The sequence below is a fragment of the Leuresthes tenuis genome, unplaced genomic scaffold (assembly GCF_036924035.1).
Source record: "Leuresthes tenuis unplaced genomic scaffold, fLeuTen1.0.hap1 SCAF_9, whole genome shotgun sequence".
Lineage (NCBI taxonomy): Eukaryota > Metazoa > Chordata > Actinopteri > Atheriniformes > Atherinopsidae > Leuresthes > Leuresthes tenuis.
The window spans coordinates 938,474-959,962 of record NW_027325363.1 but is presented as its reverse complement, the minus strand read 5'-3'; the positions used below and the strand labels follow the sequence as shown (position 1 = coordinate 959,962).

The window sequence follows — 21,489 nt, the reverse complement described above, 5'->3', positions numbered from 1 at the left end:
TAATATAGTCCAATTCAAGCCAATTGGAATTCAATTCATTGTAATCATAATCCAATTAAATCCAATTAATTAATTCCAAAATAATCCAATTAATTCATATGGAGCCAATTCAAAAATAATATCCTAGCTAAGGAAACCAACAGATTGGACCGAAACGAGACCTAAACCAGGAAGAAACCTCTGGCAGAACCAGGAAGAAACCTCTGACAGAACCAGAACCAGGAAGAAACCTCTGGCAGAACCAGGAAGAAACCTCTGGCAGAACCAGAACCAGGAAGGGTGTCCATCCGCCTGGACCAGCTGGGGTTTGAGAAGACAGAAAAGAGGGAAAAGAGGGGGAAAAACACCATAACACCATTCAAAGGATACCTGCTGGAACAGGGAAACACAAGTTAATAACCACAATAATGTCACATGAAACACAGGAAACCAGAGATCAGACCCGGTTCCCTCCAGTCCAAACCCAACATCTTTGTTTCAGTTTGTTTCTCATCATTCATCAGAGATGCCAGCAGGAAGCTCGCTGCACAGCTTCCAGCCTCAGGTTGCTGATATGAGGTCAGTGATCGACACGTTCTTCCCTGAGCTGGCAGCTGATGGGCCTGAGGAGCTGTTCCCGGCCAGCTATCTGCTGCTGGGTCACTTCCTGCCAGAAACCACAGCAGACTCACCATCTGACTCGCAGAAACAGGCTGTCACCGAGAGCGAGAACCACCAGACAAACGTGTTTTCCAGCAGAGCTCCTCTTCTGCTGCTGTTCATTTGTCTTCTCAAGTTTATTTATGCAGCAAACTGCAGCCCTTCAGGAAGCCACGAAGGCTTCTGAAATACACCAGAGTCCACACAAAGTTAGCAAAGATCTGCTTTTCAACCTGCTGCAGGATCTCTTTAGATCTGTTCAGGTTCAGGTCCAACATGCTGATTAAAAGCTTTCATCTCCTGAGGAACCGGAGCTCGCTGGGGTTCATCCATCAGATGGACATGTCAGCTGAAGGCTAACCCTACCCTAACTCTACCCTAACCCTAACTCTATCTGTGTTGAAAACGCACCTTTAAACTCTGGTAACAGGCAGCTTTTATCTGTTAGCAGTCACCTTGTGGGTGAAATAAGCTGTTAAAATAATGACTGAGCATTTCCACCTCCAGACTCTCCGTAACGGACCTGAGAAACCAGCAGAAACAGCTGGAACCAACTTACAGGAATGCTTCATGTGCAGTTTAAGATAATATCACCCGCGAGGAGGAGGGGGTCCAGACTGGGAGCCTCAGAGAGTTCTGCTCTTCACAGTTGACCTGCTTCTGTGGGTTTATTTGAAACATGACCTCCAGTATGCAGCCAGGTGTGAAGGGCGGGAAATTAAGTCAAAGTGAGCAGGTTCTGTTCGGCTGAATGAGCGAGAGGGAGGTCCGCTGTTATGAAGACAGCTGAGCTGAGACAGTTGGTGCCACTGAATCCCTTCAGAAGAAAGGAGGCATCGTCCTTAAAGTTGCTCCAGTTTGAGCTTAAATGGTGAAAAACGAAGAAGAAGAAGAAGAAGAAGAAGAAGAAGAAGAGGAAGAAGAAGCCACCATCCCTGCTGCGCCTGCAGTAAAAAGATGTCTGAACCCTCCTCTGAACCCTCCTCTGTCGCTCCTTCACTGAGAGGAAACAAAAGGCAGGTTATTCACATCCATTCAGGCTCTGGTTCACATGAAGTTCAAGGAAAAGACTTTTCGCCAAACTGGATTAACTGCAGCTCACTTCAGTTTGGTCAAAATTCAATTTGTGCATCCACACAACTGGACCTGGGGACACAAAAGCATGAGAGAGAGCAAAGAAACTGCAGAGGGGAAGCATGTGTGAGCCAGCTGTGCCTGCAGGGACCAAACTGGACAATCCTCACATTATTAGATGTTCTGTCCTGAGTGGAAACAACTCTGAGGCCGAAGAGGAAAGAATCGCAGCTTCTTTACGCAGGATTTGGGCCTCGTTCTGGATCTGTCCCATCAGCTCCACAGCTCCTAAAGTTCTGATGGAACATTTGTTTGTTCAGGTAATGCTCAATCTGCTCCAGTGTGTCAGAGCTGCAGAAGTCTGTGAACAGAACCATCTTAAATCAGTGTTTTTTATCTCAGGCACATGGAACCAGAGCTGCTTAACCAATGAGGTCCTGCAGCCGTGTCATTGGTTGACCTCTGACCCGCCCCAGGAGGAGACCTGCAGCTGGTTCTGATATTCTGAAGGGAACTCTGGATCAGCGGCTCGCCCTTCTGCCTCGGCTGCGTTCTGCAGGTGGAATGAATGATCAGCGGCTCTCACAGCAGCAGCAGCTCATCCGAGGCTCGTTTGGTTTCACAGAAATGATGAGCTTCATGTTCCATGTTCCTGCCGTTTTACAAAGAGCTGAAAAAGCTTTCCAACATGCATGTGAAGAGCAGTGATTCAGGCATGGCAGGTGTGCTGGCAGGTGTGCTGGCAGGTGTGCTGGCAGGTGTGCTGGCAGGTGTGCTGGCAGGTGTGATGGCAGGTGTGCTGGCAGGTGTGATGGCAGGAACGTGCTGGCAGGTGTGATGGCAGGTGTGATGGCAGGAACGTGCTGGCAGGTGTGATGGCAGGTGTGATGGCAGGAACGTGCTGGCAGGAACGTGCTGGCAGGTGTGATGGCAGGTGTGCTGGCAGGAACGTGCTGGCAGGTGTGATGGCAGGAACGTGCTGGCAGGTGTGATGGCAGGTGTGATGGCAGGAACGTGCTGGCAGGAACCTGCTGGCAGGTGTGATGGCAGGTGTGATGGCAGGAACGTGCTGGCAGGTGTGCTGGCAGGTGTGATGGCAGGTGTGATGGCAGGTGTGATGGCAGGAACGTGCTGGCAGGAACGTGCTGGCAGGAACGTGCTGGCAGGTGTGATGGCAGGTGTGCTGGCAGGAACGTGCTGGCAGGTGTGCTGGCAGGTGGGCTGGCAGGTGGGCTGGCAGGAACGTGCTGGCAGGTGTGCTGGCAGGTGTGATGGCAGGTGTGATGGCAGGAACGTGCTGGCAGGTGTGCTGGCAGGTGTGCTGGCAGGTGTGATGGCAGGTGTGATGGCAGGTGTGATGGCAGGAACGTGCTGGCAGGTGTGCTGGCAGGTGTGATGGCAGGAACGTGCTGGCAGGTGTGATGGCAGGAACGTGCTGGCAGGTGTGATGGCAGGTGTGATGGCAGGTGTGCTGGCAGGTGTGATGGCAGGTGTGATGGTAAATTTTATGTCTCAGGACTGACAGACCCTCCAATCCACCCAGACACGCTAATTGTTTTAAATCATTTACTTCTTAATTAACACTCAGACAAGATAATTGTTATAACTTCCTGTTTCTTAATCATTAAGACTGCATCCTGCCCCCCCCCCCCCCCGGAGGTGTGGTTATAAACACCTAAAGAACAAAGTCCTCAGGTATAAATGCTCTGTGTTCCTTTTGTTTGGATCTTTTCACACCATTTCCGCTGATCTTTTTCCTTGCAACGAGGAATAAAAACTTAGCCGGCCGGCAGAAAAAGTAAAGTTTTCTATTTCATTGCTCATCAGAGGTTTTATAGGAAGGAAGCGATTGAAAACTTCCATAACAGCAGGTTTCTGAGCTGTGGCTCAGCTGTCAGAACCAAAGACTTCAGAACCCAGTCTGAGCTGCTGAGCCGAGCGTCTCTGACGGCCCGATCGGCTCAAACCGAAGGAGAGAAATGTGAAAACACAGGTCGGATTACAGTGTGCACGTACGTGCACTATAGTGCATGTATGTGCACTATAGTGCCACTGTTCGCTCAGCTTGGATAAAGCATGTGTGAAAGCTCTCGTTCTGTCGCATTCTCTGCAGGTAGAGGTGAGAGCAGGAAGAGTCAGACTGACTGAGGCAGGTCACCGTCCTGTTGCCCGCGCAGATGGTGCAGGATTGGATCAGAACCGAGTCTGATCAGAACCGAGTCTGATCCAGTTTCCCACTGAGAGTCGCAGAGTTCATGAAGCAGCTTCAGACTGACCGAGGCAGGTCACCGTCCTGCTAGATGAGGCAGGATTGGATCAGAACCGAGTCTGATCCAATCCTGCGTCATCAGTTCTGATCCAATCCTGCGTCACCGTCCTGTTGCCCACGCAGATGAGGCAGGATTGGATCAGACTCGGTTCTGATCCAATCCTGCGGGGACGAGGCGTTGACCGGGCGCTCTGGGTCACTGACAGCTTCCAGCGCCTTAGTTTCCAGCTCATATGACATGTTGGCCAATGAGAGGACAGCCTTGGATGAAATGAGCCAATAGGAGCCCAGAACTCTGCTCACCTGGAAACAGAGCAAGAAACGGAGAGATGTGATTGGTTGCGTGTGACATGCAGTCATTGGTTCAGTGCCATGGAGGAGGTGGAGGAAGAGGGTGGGGGTGGGCTGGATCCTTCCAGCTGGAACAGATTTCCTCTGGAGGCTGAACAATGAGGGCAGTGTTGAACAGCCCATAATGTATGAAATGTTTGTGTTCTGGACATATTTGGTGTCGACATATACGTGTGTTGCTGTAGCTGCGTTTTCCAGCAGCTCCACCCGCTGCCTGTGTGAGTGTCTGCTTCTCCATCCACCTTTGTGTGGACCCAAAGGGTTTAACGGGCTTTGGGGGCGGGGCTAAACGGGCTCAGCTGCAGTGGAAAAGAAAGAACATCCTGCTTCAGTTCTGTTTATGCAACAGAACCTGATAAAGAATCATAAACCAGGTCCTAAACTGAGGTAAACAAGCAGGATTTATCACTCTGAGTCATTATTTATGGACAAAACACAGAAGCAGTGAGTGAGAAACTAAGTGAACCCTCAGTGGGGTCAGTAGCAGCCAGGAGCTGCTGATCAATGCTCTGATTAACTGATCCTCAGTCAGTGTGAGCAGCTCTATAAAAGCAGGAGTTCTGTCAGTTTAACACGATGCCAAGGAGGAAAGACACCAGCAATGATCTCAGAGAAGCAGCTGCTGCTGCCCATCAGTCTGGGAAGGGTTATAAGGCCATTTCCAGACTATCTGGAGTCCATCATTCTACAGAGAGAAAGATTATTCACAAGTGGAAAACATTCAGGACAGCTGTCAATCTTCCCAGGAGTGGACGTCCCAGCAAGTTCACCCCAAGGTGAAGAAGCCCAGAGCTACATCTCAGACTCTACAGGCCTCAGTTAGCATGTTAAAGGTTAAAGGTCACCCCAAGGTGAAGAAGCCCAGAGCTACATCTCAGACTCTACAGGCCTCAGTTAGCATGCTAAAGGTTAAAGGTCATACATCTCAGACTCTACAGGCCTCAGTTAGCATGCTAAAGGTTAAAGGTCACCCCAAGGTGAAGAAGCCCAGAGCTACATCTCAGACTCTACAGGCCTCAGTTAGCATGCTAAAGGTTAAAGGTCACCCCAAGGTGAAAAAGCCCAGAGCTACATCTCAGACTCTACAGGCCTCAGTTAGCATGTTAAAGGTTAAAGGTCACCCCAAGGTGAAAAAGCCCAGAGCTACATCTCAGACTCTACAGGCCTCAGTTAGCATGCTAAAGGTTAAAGGTCACCCCAAGGTGAAGAAGCCCAGAGCTACATCTCAGACTCTACAGGCCTCAGTTAGCATGTTAAAGGTTAAAGGTCACCCCAAGGTGAAAAAGCCCAGAGCTACATCTCAGACTCTACAGGCCTCAGTTAGCATGTTAAAGGTTAAAGGTCACCCCAAGGTGAAGAAGCCCAGAGCTACATCTCAGACTCTACAGGCCTCAGTTAGCATGTTAAAGGTTAAAGGTCACCCCAAGGTGAAGAAGCCCAGAGCTACATCTCAGACTCTACAGGCCTCAGTTAGCATGTTAAAGGTTAAAGGTCACCCCAAGGTGAAAAAGCCCAGAGCTACATCTCAGACTCTACAGGCCTCAGTTAGCATGTTAAAGGTTAAAGGTCACCCCAAGGTGAAAAAGCCCAGAGCTACATCTCAGACTCTACAGGCCTCAGTTAGCATTTTAAAGGTTAAAGGTCATCCCAAGGTGAAAAAGCCCAGAGCTACATCTCAGACTCTACAGGCCTCAGTTAGCATTTTAAAGGTTAAAGGTCATCCCAAGGTGAAAAAGCCCAGAGCTACATCTCAGACTCTACAGGCCTCAGTTAGCATGCTAAAGGTTAAAGGTCACCCCAAGGTGAAAAAGCCCAGAGCTACATCTCAGACTCTCCAGGCCTCAGTTAGCATGTTAAAGGTTAAAGGTCATGGCAGCACAGTTAGAAAAAGACTGAACAAGGATGGCTTGTTTGGAAGGGCTGCAGGAGAAAGCCTCTTCTCTCTAAAAAGAACATGGCAGCACAGCTTAGGTTTGCAAAGCTGCATCTGAACAAAGCTCAAGACTTCTGGAACAATGTCCTTTGGACAGACCAGAGCAAAGTGGAGATGTTTGGTCCTAATGCACAGCAGCACGTTTGGAGGAAACCAAACACAGCATATCAGCACAAACACCTCATACCAGCTGTCAAGCACGGTGGTGGAGGGCTGATGATCTGGGCTGGTTCTGCAGCCACAGGACCTGGGCACCTTGCAGTCATTGAGTCCACCATGAACTCCTCTGGATACCAAAGTATTCTAGAGTCAAATGTGAGGCCATCTGTCCCACAGCTAAAGCTGGGCTGAAACTGGCTCATCAACAGGACAAAGATCCCAAACACAGCAGCAGATCTACAGCAGAATGTGGGAAAAAGAAAAGAATCGAGGTGTTGCAATGGTCCAGTCAGAGTCCAGACCTCAGCCTGACTGAAATGCTGTGGTGGGACCTTAAGAGAGCTGCAGAAACCAAAGCTGCAAACCTCAATGAGCTGAAGCACCGCTGGAGAGAAGAGGGCCGAGATTCCTCCCGTCTGCTATGGCAGGACATCACTGACAGTTCTCACCACATTTGAACCTCTCTCAAGGTTTTGGTTGGTTTTTAGGGTCCAGCTCACATCTGGTGTTTGAGCAGCTCGATGTCAGTCAGAACCAAAGACAGAAGACCCTGCGGTCTTATTAAAAACCTCTGCTCTGTAGCTGGCAGTCTGGACTCGGATGATTGAGTGTTTTTTTGACCCAGCAGGTTATTAGTGCAGCAGCTGAGCACATTTACTGTTTTATTACAGGTTCTGCTGCTGCTGGTGGCCTCAGCTGAATTCAGGAGGAAGCATTAAATCTGTGCTGCAGGTGATGACTTTAGTTGAGATGATTGTTAGACTTCATTAGGAGCTTTATGCCGGATACCAGCTCAGCTTTAGAAGGAAGAAGCTTAAGAAGCGGCGTTACTTAAGCTGGTTTTAGAGGTTAAAACCTGCACAAAGAGTGTGTTCACAGTGCTCTTTGTGTTCTGGAGGAAGCTTTTATTTCATGGAGCTCATTCAAAGTGTCTGACCTTTGGATCGTCTGCCTCTGAGCTTCCTTCATCCTCCTCCTCCTCCTCAGAACCCTCATTTCTGGGATTTTGTTCCCCGTTGATGGAGAAACGACCAAAGAAAGGTTCAAAGATGCATTGTCCTGTTTACAGAGATCTTCCTCTGGGCCTGTGTGTGTGCACGTGTGTGCATGTGTGTGTGCACGTGTGCTCGTCCTCTCTTCCTCTGACTCGGACGAACAGGACAACATCTGGAGGGCAACATCCTCACTTTCTCCCACCAACCGGCTCTCCGCTCTGACGCAGATCTGCTGTCAGGGAAGATTTAATTTCCTGTGGGGGTGTAATGGCGGGATGACTAACTGACTCACGTCTTTTCTCATGATGTCGGCTTCTGTCTCCACCTTCAGCTGCGAGTATTTCTGAACATGTCGTCGTTCTGTTTGACCGTAACTGATTCAGATTTAACCAGACAGGCAGTGAACGCATCCACCAGCCTGGATGATGTCATTACAGTCTGACATCATCAGCTGACATCACAGAGCTGACAGACTGCCGTCTCTGGAGGCTCACTGTTGGGCTGTGGGACGTTTGATGGGCGAAAAGTTGGTCTGTTCAGATCTGAGACCACAACTCTACTCCGAGCTCCTCCCCCCGGATGATGAAGCTCCTCCCTCCGGATAGAGGAGCTCCTCCCCCTGGATGGTGAAGCCCCTCCCCCCCGGATGATGAAGCTCCTCCCTCCGGATGGTGGAGCTCCTCCCCCCGGATGATGAAGCTCCTCCTGAAGCTCCTCCTTCCGGATGGTGGAGCTCCTCCCCCCTGATGGTGGAGCTCCTCCCCCCTGATGGTGGAGCTCCTCCCACCGGATGGTGAAGCTCCTCCCCTCGGATGATGAAGCTCCTCCCTCCGGATGGTGGAGCTCCTCCCCACGGATGATGAAGCTGCTCCCCCTGGATGGTAGAGCTCCTCCCTCCGGATGGTAGAGCTCCTCCCCCCGGATGGTGGAGCTCCTCCCTCCGGATGGTGGGGCTCCTCCCCCCGGATGGTGGAGCTCCTCCCTCCGGATGGTAGAGCTCCTCCCCCCGGATGGTGGAGCTCCTCCCTCCGGATGGTAGAGCTCCTCCCTCCGGATGGTAGAGCTCCGCCCCCCGGATGGTAGAGCTCCTCCCTCCGGATGGTAGAGCTCCTCCCCCCGGATGGTGGAGCTCCTCCCCCTATCTCTAAGTCTGAGCCCCGCCCCCCTCTGAAGGAAACTCATTTCAGCCGCTTGTATCCACGACCTCATTCTTTGGGTCAGAACCCAGATCTGTGTCACAGGTTAAATGTTTATGTTTCAGAGGCAGCTTGAGAAAATGTGGACCATGAAACATGAAAATGACCCAAAACATTCCTGTGAATAAGAGTGAAACTGAGAGTTCTGCAGCGGGTCGAAGCCCAGAGATGCTGTGGACTGATTTAAGATGGACAGCTGAAATCTCATGTGATGTATGTGTTTCTCTCCTTCAGTCCTGGAGATCCTGCAGCTGGTGAAGAAGCGCGACCTGTTCCTGGCTGACAGCCACATCCTGGAGCTGGAGCAGGAGTGCAACGAGTCGGCCGCCGCCGCCGAGCCCGAGGACGCCACCAGCCCCGGCGTCAAAGACAGCGGCCGGAGGAAGGCCAAGGACGTGGAGCTGCTGTACGAGGAGCTGCTGAAGGAGCTGTGGGCCGTGGTCAGGGAGTCCCTGCGGTCCCCGACGGCGGGGCCCAACCTGGGGCTGGTGGTCCAGGTGAGGGCCGCCACAGGTCAGTGGTGCCGCTCCGAGTCCTCTTCACACCAACATGTTCCCGTCTGTCTGTCCACAGGTGCTGCAGCAAGAGGAGCAAGCTGATAAAGACTGGGCTGTCCGTGAGGGCGTGGCCCCCGGGGGCCCAAGGCCCCGCCACCTGAAGCAGAGGTGGAGGGAGGCGGTGGAGGAGACGGCCGACAGCTCCCTGCCTCAGAGGGCAGAGTTCACAGCTGGGGAGCTGGACAGATACCTGGACCGGCTCCGAGCCCAGGTGGTGGAGGACCTGGGGGCCGCCAACAGGAACGTGGTGTCCGTTTATCCGGAGGAGTACCAGCCCTTCCAGGTGAGTCACACCTGAGACTGAACCTCATTTGGATGGAAAATAAAAGCCAGAAAAGATGAACTTTGAAGCTTCTGAGTAATCTTAAGGTTTCAGTGGAGACTGAACCTGATTTGGATGGAAAATAAAAGCCAGAAAAGCTGCGTCCCACACTGTCAGCACTGAACCTTTCTGTGATGTTGCAGGAACCTGAAACACATAGTTAGAACATCATCACATGATTCAGCCTCCAACACAACACGTTCCACCATGCTTTCCCCTGACCTTTGACCTCTGACCTCCACCAGGTGTATGTGGAGAGCTACCACCAGGCGGTGGCCAGTCGGCTGAAGGCCATGACCGACAACCAGCTGGAGATCACTGACATCTACTCGCTGCTGGACTGGCTGCACAACATTTACAACAGGTAGTCCCACGTTTAAAGGCTGTGAAAGGAAGGGCCGGCGTCCCCGGGCCGAAGGAACAGAGGGCTGCGCCTGTCCCAACCTGAGCCCGAAGCTTTAATAAAGCGGCACGTTGGGGTTAAATACCACAGAACTGCAGCCCTGCTCATAGCAGCTGCTTTTAGGGGGGACACCATCCTCCATCCTGTTGTTTTCTGTTCATCTTTCAGAGGTCCAGCTCGGTTCTGCACTGCAAACACTCAGTGAGCCATTAAACATGTGGTTTTCCATATTAGAGGCTGTTCTGATCCAGCCACGATCAGATTTATCATATTTCCACTCCTGAAACCCTGAGCCTCACTGTCACCTCAGCCCTCGTGTTCTGTGTCAGTTTCAGACGTCCCAAAGAAGTCAGATTTTCCCCTAAATGTATAAAACATGAACTCTTTAAGCACTTTAAGAGGGGTTCTATAAAGAAAACTTCCCATTTTAGCAACCAGATTTCAGAAAGCTGCAGTTTAAATACGATCAGAGATAAAGAAAAAACGTAAAAGGGAAAAATACTGAGTGTGACCCAAAGTCTACGAAGAGCTAATTTACATGTTGGTGACATCACTGATGACATCACACTGGAGTCACATTTCCACTTTTTGATCCTTTTCTGAACTCATGAACACAAATATGAACAAAGCAGCTCCAGCTTCTGATCTTTTTCCTGTTTTTCTGTCATTTTATCCACAGAAAAACAGGAGAAAATCAGTAAAAGGTCTTTAATCAGATCCTGATTCTTCAGAGTTGGAGAACTGCTGTTTAAATCTGTTAGTTTCATCTGTTCATATCTGTTAGTTTCATCTGTTCATATCTGTTAGTTTCATCTGTTCCCAGAGAAATCCTCAGTGAGGAGGAGGGACAGCAGCTCAGTGGGCTCAGATCCCCCCGGTTCACCTCATCAGGATTCAGAACAACCTAAACTTCTTCTCTTATTCGTAGCAAAGCCAAACGGTGCATGCTGCATGGTTCGATCCTGCCTTTGGGTGGAGGTAACGATGGAGAGAAATCCTCCAAAGACCTGAACCGTTCTTTGAATGCGATGTTTTCAAAGTTTGGGCCCAGAAAAAGCTGGACATGGTTGTGTGTTTTGAGGTTTTCTGATGGCCATAACTTCAGACAAAAAGCATGTTTTTTATTTTAGATCTGTCCTCTTTAAAGGCAGAAACACACAGCTGGAGGTGATTTCTGCCACCTTCTGTGTTTCAGAGATGTTCTGGGCACAGTGTGCATCACCAGTCCCTTCAGCCGCTCTCAGCTCAGTCCTCTGCTGCCGTCGGAGACCGTGGACAGACTGGAGCTGGACTGCCTCAACTCCGTCCGGGTAAGAAACAGGCGGTCAAACGCTCCTCCTGTGCAAACAGGGCGTGCACGGAGCTCCGCCCACAGTCATTCAGATAGGAAAGACCAAAGAGTTAAAGCTTTAGGGTATATTCACCTTAAAAACGTATGTGGAGAGCTTCAAATGAAGGTAGAAAACAGGAAAGACAAAGCTCTGTAAAGCATGAAATGTGGGGTGCGTTTGATTTGATTCCCGGCTCCTCCCTGCGCAGGCCAAGGTGACCACAGAGCTGAGTCAGATCCTGGAGGAAGAGGAGAAGAGATGGATGGAGACCCTGCAAATTGAGGAGTACCAGATCCCTCTGGCCAAAACTGTCATCCAGGTAACCCCAAAACCGACCGTCGCCATGGTGACGGCACACGCAGTGCAGATGGATTTAAACGCAGGGGTTTCCTAATGGTTTTCTGTGTCCGTCCTCAGCTGCCGCCAAAGTCAACATCAAACACTTCCTGATCTCTCATGCACACACACACTCGTGCACTTTCCTTTGCACTGAAAGCATGTGGCGCCCTCTGTTGGCCATGTTGGACACTTCAGGGGAGCATCTTCAGTCCAGCAACATCAATGCCGTGCAATTCTTTTTACACGATTCATTTCTATTCTATTATAACACGAGACGAGGTGTTTTTCTTCATGATCCGATAGTTTTGACCCGACTCGAGGTCCCTGTACTGTAATCGTATTCGTAGAACTGACTCTTTAGCAGTTAGGATCCATCTTAGGATCCAGGGGAAGAGACCATATCTCCAGTTTTAGTGCTGTGCCACCGGCCTCCAGACAAAGCTCACAATCATAGATCGACTGGTAAATCCACAGCTTTTCTTTTCAGTTCATCTCTACAAACCAACCCAGCCGTCAGTCTCCTGCAGAACAACAGCATTAATTCTTTATTGTGACCTTCTGAAAGCTTTGAGCTGGGAGGACATTAATAAAGTTATTTCTATCTGTCTCAGAGGCTGCAGGTCGATCTGGAGCGCTCTGCCTCCATCAACAGGAGTTTGGGCTCCAGAGTGGCGCAGTGCAGCCTCAACGGTCTCGCTGACTTCCTGTTCAGGTATGTTTATAACCCAGAGAGAAGATGTTTATTACCCAGAGAGAATATGATTATTACCCAGAGACAAGATGTTTATTACCCAGAGAGAAGATGTTTATTACCCAGAGAGAAGATGTTTATAACCCAGAGAGAAGATGTTTATTACCCAGAGAGAAGATGTTTATTACCCCGAGAGAAGATGTTTATTACCCAGAGAGAAGATGTTTATAACCCAGAGAGAAGATGTTTATTACCCAGAGAGAAGATGTTTATTACCCAGAGAGAAGATGTTTATTACCCAGAGAGAAGATGTTTATTACCCAGAGAGAAGGTGTTTATTACCCAGAGAGAAGATGTTTATTACCCAGAGAGAAGATGTTTATTACCCAGAGAGAAGATGTTTATTACCCAGAGAGAAGGTGTTTATTACCCAGAGAGAAGATGTTTATTACCCAGAGAGAAGATGTTTATTACCCAGAGAGAAGATGTTTATAACCCAGAGAGAAGATGTTTATTACCCAGAGAGAAGATGTTTATTACCCAGAGAGAAGATGTTTATTACCCAGAGAGAAGATGTTTATTACCCAGAGAGAAGGTGTTTATTACCCAGAGAGAAGATGTTTATTACCCAGAGAGAAGATGTTTATTACCCAGAGAGAAGATGTTTATTACCCAGAGAGAAGATGTTTATTACCCAGAGAGAAGATGTTTATTACCCAGAGAGAAGATGTTTATTACCCAGAGAGAAGATGTTTATTACCCAGAGAGAAGATGTTTATTACCCAGAGAGAAGATGTTTATTACCCAGAGAGAAGATGATTATTACCCAGAGAGAAGATGTTTATTACCCAGAGAGAAGATGTTTATTACCCAGAGAGAAGATGTTTATTACCCAGAGAGAAGATGATTATTACCCAGAGAGAAGATGTTTATTACCCAGAGAGAAGATGTTTATTACCCAGAGAGAAGATGTTTATTACCCAGAGAGAAGATGTTTATAACCCAGAGAGAAGATGTTTATAACCCAGAGAGAAGATGTTTATAACCCAGAGAGAAGATGTTTATAACCCAGAGAGAAGATGTTTATTACCCAGAGAGAAGATGTTTATTACCCAGAGAGAAGATGTTTATTACCCAGAGAGAAGATGTTTATTACCCAGAGAGAAGATGTTTATTACCCAGAGAGAAGATGTTTATTACCCAGAGAGAAGATGTTTATTACCCAGAGAGAAGATGATTATTACCCAGAGAGAAGATGTTTATTACCCAGAGAGAAGATGTTTATTACCCAGAGAGAAGATGTTTATTACCCAGAGAGAAGATGTTTATTACCCAGAGAGAAGATGATTATTACCCAGAGAGAAGATGTTTATTACCCAGAGAGAAGATGTTTATAACCCAGAGAGAAGATGTTTATAACCCAGAGAGAAGATGTTTATAACCCAGAGAGAAGATGTTTATTACCCAGAGAGAAGATGATTATTACCCAGAGAGAAGATGTTTATTACCCAGAGAGAAGATGATTATAACCCAGAGAGAAGATGTTTATTACCCAGAGAGAAGATGTTTATTACCCAGAGAGAAGATGTTTAATACCCAGAGAGAAGATGTTTATTACCCAGAGAGAAGATGTTTATTACCCAGAGAGAAGATGTTTATTACCCAGAGAGAAGATGTTTATTACCCAGAGAGAAGATGTTTATAACCCAGAGAGAAGATGTTTATAACCCAGAGAGAAGATGTTTATAACCCAGAGAGAAGATGTTTATTACCCAGAGAGAAGATGTTTATTACCCAGAGAGAAGATGTTTATTACCCAGAGAGAAGATGTTTATTACCCAGAGAGAAGATGTTTATTACCCAGAGAGAAGATGTTTATTACCCAGAGATGTTTATTACCCAGAGAGAAGATGTTTATTACCCAGAGAGAAGATGTTTATTACCCAAACTAAGCTGACCTTTCACCTCACACAGTAAGTCTTTCAAAGGAGGAAGTGAAGCTCATTAGTCGTAAAAGCTGTGAGACAAATAAAAATAAAATGAATACAGAATCAGTCCACAGCTAAATGAAAAGCAAAGTCATACACAAATATATTCTGCACCAAACTACAGCTTATTTATGTTTATATTTATGCATTCATCAGAAGCTTTTACCCCAGGCAGGCAGGCAGTGAAAGGGGGTTTTCTACCGGAGGTAGGACCTGACCCGGGGGTCAGGATGTGAACCCAGGTCCTTCTTACCAGTGTTCACTACTATATTCATGCAGGGAACTCTGTTATCCACAGACAAGGTTTGGACCTAAATTACAAGCAGTTTTTAAAAATAATATGTGTAAATAACAGCGTCATCAGCATAAAACCAAAACCTAACAGTTAAAAAAGGGTTATTCGTTATTTGTCTGGTTTTTGTTTCTATTTTTGTTCTGTTTCCTCTTCTTCTTTCCTTGTCCCCCGGTCCGGTTCAGCTCTATTACATGTTAAATATTGTAAACAGAAATAAATAAATGGGCATCAAGGGGAGCTTTACATCTATAAAACTTCCCTTGGCAAAGCAGATCTGTTTGGCATCAAAGGTATTCAGACTACAATTCTGCTGCCATGATGCTGAACAGGACAAGGGGAAAAAAAAAAGGTTATTCGTGAAAAAGGAAAGAAATAGTGGTCCTGGAATGGATCTGTGCGGCACACCCAACCAGCCCCACAGCCTATCCACACAACTGGAAGGGTTAGGGTAATATTAATTATACATTATTGTGTTTCAGCTTCCAGCGTAAGGTCGAGATGTTCCACGAAGGGATGCTGAGCGGCATGTTGGGAAACAACGAGGACGGATACGTGTCCAGAACCATTTCGATGGTGAACTGCTGCCCTCCTTTCAGGTAACACTTCTAAGAACTTCCACACCAACTATCAGTGGTTCACACGCATTTAATCTGATTACATATAAACCTAAAGGAGGTTTGTTTTGTGTGAGATTAAGTTATCGTGATCCTTTAACCTTTTTCTGTAGTTTTAGAATCAAAATGTACTTTAAAACATTATGTAAAAGTATTTACCGAGAGGCCAAATATGAACGAACGCTCAGAATGATCAACAACATGGAAATCTTCATGCAAAGTTGCTCCTTCTCTGCAGAATCTGAGCCCGGTTTGACCCAGAGAAAGGTCACCCGAGGGATTTAAACTATTGATTTCATTGTTACCTTCGGCTCACAAGAACTAACCAGAAACAAGTCTGACTGACTGAACCGAGCCCAGAGTTCAGGGATGAAACCTGAACCTGTTTAAAAGTTTAAAGGCTGACAGAAACATGGAACATTGGATTTATTTTAAATGATTGAATTTACGGTCATGACACTGAAATAATTCATGGGCAGCATGTCTTAAAAACAATGACATCATATAAAAGTGTCACTTTGCCTCAGACTGGAGGAAGAAACTCCCCTCAGGGGCTAAACCGGTTAAAGAAATAAGATGTTTTTTGTGGCCGCCCTCAGTTCTCCCATGATGTAAGAAAACAGTGAGCATGTGGGAGCCGTCAGAGTTCAAACTGTGGTAATAAGATGCAGAAAACTGACCTTTTGGGGCCCCTGAGGGTCCATTCGGCTCCACCAGAGTGAGACGAATGTTTGCTGCTAAAAGTGTTGATTCAACTTTAGTTTCACCGTTTATTTTTACTGGAAGTGTTCCCAAACTGTTTCTGACTGTAATGCATCTGTGTGTGCGTGCGCATGTGGGCGTGCACGTGCAGGGGCTTCGTGCAGCGCTGTGCACAGTGTGACCCGTCAGTCAGCGAGGACTCTCTGCGCCGAGCCAACAAGTCTCTGGACAACATCTCTCAGCGGGGAGTCAAAGTTCTGTCCGAGCGCCTCTACGTGCACATCAGGGTAAAACACACGTGCACACGCACACACACACACACACACTGCTGTTCTCTCTGGGTTAATGAACCTGTGTTTGGTTCAGTTGGATTATTTTACATCATTGTTCAGTTTAGTTTGGTTAACAGGTGAGTTTATCGGGTTTATCTTCGAGTTAAGACCAGATTTCCTAAGTTCAGTTCAGCTGTGTTCAGGTGAGCCTCAGGAACATCTGCAGCTGTGTTCAGGTGAGCCTCAGGAACATCTGCAGCTGTGTTCAGGTGAGCCTCAGGAACATCTGCAGCTGTATGTTCAGGTGAGCCTGAGGAACATCTGCAGCTGTGTTCAGGTGAGCCTCAGGAACATCTGCAGCTGTGTTCAGGTGAGCCTCAGGAACATCTGCAGCTGTAGGTTCAGGTGTCTGCAGTAGTTGTAGCTGTTGAGGTTTCCTGAGGTGCTGAAACTGTAAATCTAACCTGGTCTGCGATAGGAAGTTCACAGTAAAACGGCTCCATCTACTTGAATGCTCTTGCAAAGGCTTCTGTCCCAACTGGGTCCCTCCGTTGGTCCCAGGATTGTCGTCTAGCAGCTCCTACACCACGCCTAAGACAATCCAAACTCTGTTCATGTGTCGTCCCACGATGGTGGAATGACCTACCGAGCGCTACCAGAACAGGGGCGTCCCTGTCTATCTTCAAGAAGCTCCTGAAAACCCAGCTCTTCAGAGAGCATCTCCTATCCCAGCACTTACCTTGTACTTCCCTCCCCCCTCTATCTCTGCTCTTTATCTTTCTGCTCTTCCTTCTATGCCTGCACCCTATCTCTACTCTGTCCCCTCTGACAGAGTCAGACTCCTGGGTTCCTTCTATGGAGCTTATTGTTAGCTTTTTATAAAGCTGTTATATCTTCATTTGTAAGTCGCTTTGGATAAAAGCGTCTGATAAATACAGAAACAGAAACATGACGATGAAACGATGGAACTCTGTTTGTGTGCTGCAGCCCTACTTTGAGTGTTTGGTGAAGAGGAAGTGGCTGAGCAACACGGAACCATACGAGCAGATCGAAGCTCTGATCAAGGAAGACTTTAAGAAATACCGCAGGATGGACAACCCTCCGTACCAGGTAGAGTCCGATGGAGGCGTGCACGGCTGTTCCACCTCACAGAAGCAGGTGTGTGATCATGTGTGTGTGGTCCTCAGCTGCTGGTGGCGGAGGTCCACCACCGGGTGGTGATGGAGTACCTTCGATCGGTCATGAGAGGCAGGATCATCTGTACCTCCATGAAGAGGAGGAAGAGGATGGCCGGGCGGCTCAGGGACGAAGGCAAACAGATCAAAACCCTCTTCAAAGACCTGGTGAGCACACTGCGGCGCCCTCTGCTGGCACCAAGCACCAAGCCCTGAGGCTCTGATACAGCTCTGTCTGTCTTTGTCTGCCAGGAGTCTCCTTCCAGCTGGTTGGACAGCGCTCTGTCCCACATCTCAGAGATCATCCAGCTGGAGGACGTCCCCTCCATCCAGATGGAGGTGGGAGTTCTGGTCCGAGAGTTTCCAGACGTCAGGTACAACTCACCTTCCTCCTCCTTTTAGTCCCGTCTGAGGTTCTGTCAGGAGAAAGGAGCTGAGCCTCTTTCTGCTGAACCTTCTTCATCATCTTCATCTTCTCTGTCACCATCCTCTTCTTGTTCATCTCTTTCTTCTCCCGCTGGTTCGTCTTCTTTCTCTTCTTCTTCACTTTACTTCTCTTCTTCTTACTTTACTTCTCTTCTTCTTCACTTTACTTCTCTTCTTCTTCACTTTACTTCTCTTCTTCTTTACTTTACTTCTCTTCTTCTTACTTTACTTCTCTTCTTCTTCACTTTACTTCTCTTCTTCTTCACTTTACTTCTCCTCTTCTTTACTTTACTTCTCTTCTTCTTTACTTTACTTCTCTTCTTCTTTACTTTACTTCTCTTCTTCTTTACTTTACTTCTCTTCTTCTTTACTTCTCTTCTTCTTTACTTCTCTTCTTCACTTTACTTCTCTTCTTCTTTACTTTACTTCTCTTCTTCTTTACTTTACTTCTCTTCTTCTTCACTTTACTTCTCTTCTTCTTTACTTTACTTCTCTTCTTCCTCACTTTACTTCTCTTCTTCTTTACTTTACTTCTCTTCTTCTTTACTTTACTTCTCTTCTTCTTTACTTCTCTTCTTCTTCACTTTACTTCTCTTCTTCTTTACTTTACTTCTCTTCTTCTTTACTTTACTTCTCTTCTTCTTCACTTTACTTCTCTTCTTCTTCACTTTACTTCTCTTCTTCTTTACTTTACTTCTCTTCTTCTTTACTTTACTTCTCTTCTTCTTCACTTTACTTCTCTTCTTCTTTACTTTACTTCTCTTCTTCTTTACTTTACTTCTCTTCTTCTTCACTTTACTTCTCTTCTTCTTTACTTTACTTCTCTTCTTCCTCACTTTACTTCTCTTCTTCTTTACTTTACTTCTCTTCTTCTTTACTTTACTTCTCTTCTTCTTTACTTCTCTTCTTCACTTTACTTCTCTTCTTCTTTACTTTACTTCTCTTCTTCTTTACTTTACTTCTCTTCTTCTTCACTTTACTTCTCTTCTTCTTTACTTTACTACTCTTCTTCTTCACTTTACTTCTCTTCTTCTTTACTTTACTTCTCTTCTTCTTTACTTCTCTTCTTCTTCACTTTACTTCTCTTCTTCACTTTACTTCTCTTCTTCACTTTACTTCTCTTCTTCTTTACTTTACTTCTCTTCTTCTTCACTTTACTTCTCTTCTTCACTTTACTTCTCTTCTTCACTTTACTTCTCTTCTTCTTTACTTTACTTCTCTTCTTCTTCACTTTACTTCTCTTCTTCTTCACTTTACTTCTCTTCTTCTTCACTTTACTTCTCTTCTTCTTTACTTTACTTCTCTTCTTCTTCACTTTACTTCTCTTCTTCTTTACTTCTCTTCTTCTTTACTTTACTTCTCTTCTTCTTTACTTCTCCTCTTCTTCACTTTACTTCTCTTCTTCACTTTACTTCTCTTCTTCTTTACTTTACTTCTCTTCTTCTTTACTTTACTTCTCTTCTTCTTCACTTTACTTCTCTTCTTCTTCACTTTACTTCTCTTCTTCTTCACTTTACTTCTCTTCTTCTTCACTTTACTTCTCTTCTTCTTCACTTTACTTCTCTTCTTCTTTACTTCTCTTCTTCTTTACTTTACTTCTCTTCTTCTTTACTTCTCTTCTTCTTCACTTTACTTCTCTTCTTCTTTACTTTACATCGTTATCTTCCCACCTGTTTATCAGAACCAGCTGACTTTACGGGTCCTCGTGGATCCGTCACAGCTTCCAGGGTTAAAATCTCTTCACTCCTTCTCCTCTCTGTGTTCAGGAAGAAGCACGTGTCGGCCATCTTGAACATCCGGGGGATGACTCGGCAGGCGGAGCGTCAAGAGATCCTGAACATCGTCAAAGACATCGAGAGCAGCGACGGCGGCCCGGCCCCGCTGTCCCGGGACCGCGCCCTCTTCGCCGAGGTGCCGGTCACCTCCGAGGTGCACTGCCTGAACGTGGGGCTGAGCCGCATCGCCCTCACCGCCTCGTCCTGCTTCTCCACGCTGCGACCTCGCCGGCGCAAAACCCGAACGCACGTTCAGGAGAACCCTGATGATGTCCTCTGAGCTGAGAGTTCAGCCTCAGATTCAGTCCCAGAACATTTTTCTGTTTTATTGTTAATTTAACTTCAGCGCAGTGTTGAGTTTCATGGAACCGGCGGTTCTGCTCTCGGTTTCGTTGAGTAACATCTCTGTCCCTGGCTGTCATGAAGCTGTGTTTAGTCCCTCCACAGGTTTCACATCTCATGGAAACATCCCCCAAAGGGCCTCTGATCCACTGAGGTTTCTAAAGGAAGAACAAAGTTTAAAATCTCTGGAGAACACGCAGCGATGATGTCACCTTTCCTCCTGAAATGTTCACTCTGGGATGGAAAACGATCCTTTTTCACGTAGTGAGAGAAGAGTTGGATGAAAGTTTTTTACAGAACAAATAGACCGAAAGGCTGCAGCTCGTCTCCTTTTAAAGTTTCTGCATGTTTCTAACACCTCATTAATCAGGTTAAACATGTGAGCTGCAGCAGGTGCAATCGGCCAGAAGCCTGGAAACCAGAGTCGGACCCAGAAAAGCTCGCTCAGCTGGAAGCACTTTACATGGGAAGAAGAAGAGGTCTGCAGGGCTTCTTCACCTTCCAACAGTCAGGCTCGACATGGGGAAACCTGCCGCTGCACAGCTGGCTGTAATCTGGGTCGTGGGTGGATTCGTTTGGCTTCAGAGGAGCTCGTTGGAGCTCTTAAACGTGTGGAAATAAAGGTGGAGATTGGTTCTGGTGCCAGGTGGCGAAGAGGCTTTGGGAAGTTTATGAATGAACATTTGAAAAGACGAAAGAAAAACTGCATTTTAATCAAAGGTACGAGGCAGCGAGTCTCTGCATGCAGACTATTTAAAGCGGTGATTCTAGCTGAAGCTTCTGGGTGTGATGAGGTTCATTATGAATGAGAGAAGACGTCTGATTGGCTGCAGAGTCTCTGGAATGATTTGATTCTGCGTTTAATGTTTTAACTCAACACTTGCAGAACTAAACTAATTTAAATTAGAATTCTTCATGTTTTTGTGTGAGTTCTGCCTTCATGACGACTCGTTTCATTTCTCAGCTGAGATCAGATGTTTGCAATAATTCTGTGTTCAGATCAGCTTAAACTGGAAATAAAACATCAAATGATTCATCGTTGCCCGTTTATTTGTGATAAAATCACTCTTTCTTGCATTTTAAGCATCTCACTGCTGCTTCTCATTAACATAAAGGAAAGTCCTCATTAAACTGGGTCTAAAAGTGAATTTATTCATGAATCTTTGGCCTTAAAATGATGAAAATCTGTTGTTGAATTAATGAAGGTTGTGTTTAATAAATCTAATAGAAGCTCATTGTATTTTCACCTTAACTGTCTGGATATCTTAATACTTTAAATATTTCATTCTTTCTTTATTGATTTCTTTTTTTCTGGATATTTTTTTTGTCACAGTTTGTATATTTTTTTATTCATATTTTTCACATTATTTCACTTTTTCCCTCTATATTGACCCATTTTCTCAGATATTTTCTAATTCTTTCCCTCTTCTTTTCCACTAAATAGTAAAATGTTCAGAACTTATTTTCTTAACATGTCAGTTTAAACTTTTATGAAACTAAAATTCTGAGCTGAATTCACTTAAACAGAACTTTGATGTTTGAGTGACATGAAGTTTAATTATTCACTGACCAACAGAACCAAACATAGAGTCTGAAGCAGCAGAAACACTCAGTGAAAGCTGTTCTGGAGCCAAAGAAAGA

At 46.3% G+C, this 21,489-nt stretch overlaps 1 protein-coding gene across 2 annotated transcripts in view; it reads left to right on the top strand.

Moving 5' to 3' along the window:
- The window catches only part of exoc3l2b (exocyst complex component 3-like 2b), a 52,016-nt gene extending 31,476 nt beyond the window's left edge, over positions 1-20,540 (top strand). For both annotated transcript variants that reach the window (XM_072391854.1, XM_072391853.1), the window contains exons 4-15: positions 8,851-9,113; positions 9,190-9,456; positions 9,741-9,859; positions 11,094-11,208; positions 11,438-11,548; positions 12,180-12,280; positions 15,022-15,138; positions 16,010-16,145; positions 17,118-17,240; positions 17,318-17,473; positions 17,558-17,679; positions 19,498-20,540. In XM_072391854.1, the coding sequence (XP_072247955.1) occupies positions 8,851-9,113; positions 9,190-9,456; positions 9,741-9,859; positions 11,094-11,208; positions 11,438-11,548; positions 12,180-12,280; positions 15,022-15,138; positions 16,010-16,145; positions 17,118-17,240; positions 17,318-17,473; positions 17,558-17,679; positions 19,498-19,786 (1,919 nt within the window). In that variant the 3' untranslated portion in view covers positions 19,787-20,540. The remainder of the gene's footprint in view (positions 1-8,850; positions 9,114-9,189; positions 9,457-9,740; positions 9,860-11,093; positions 11,209-11,437; positions 11,549-12,179; positions 12,281-15,021; positions 15,139-16,009; positions 16,146-17,117; positions 17,241-17,317; positions 17,474-17,557; positions 17,680-19,497) is intronic.
- Positions 20,541-21,489: the final 949 nt, after the last annotated feature.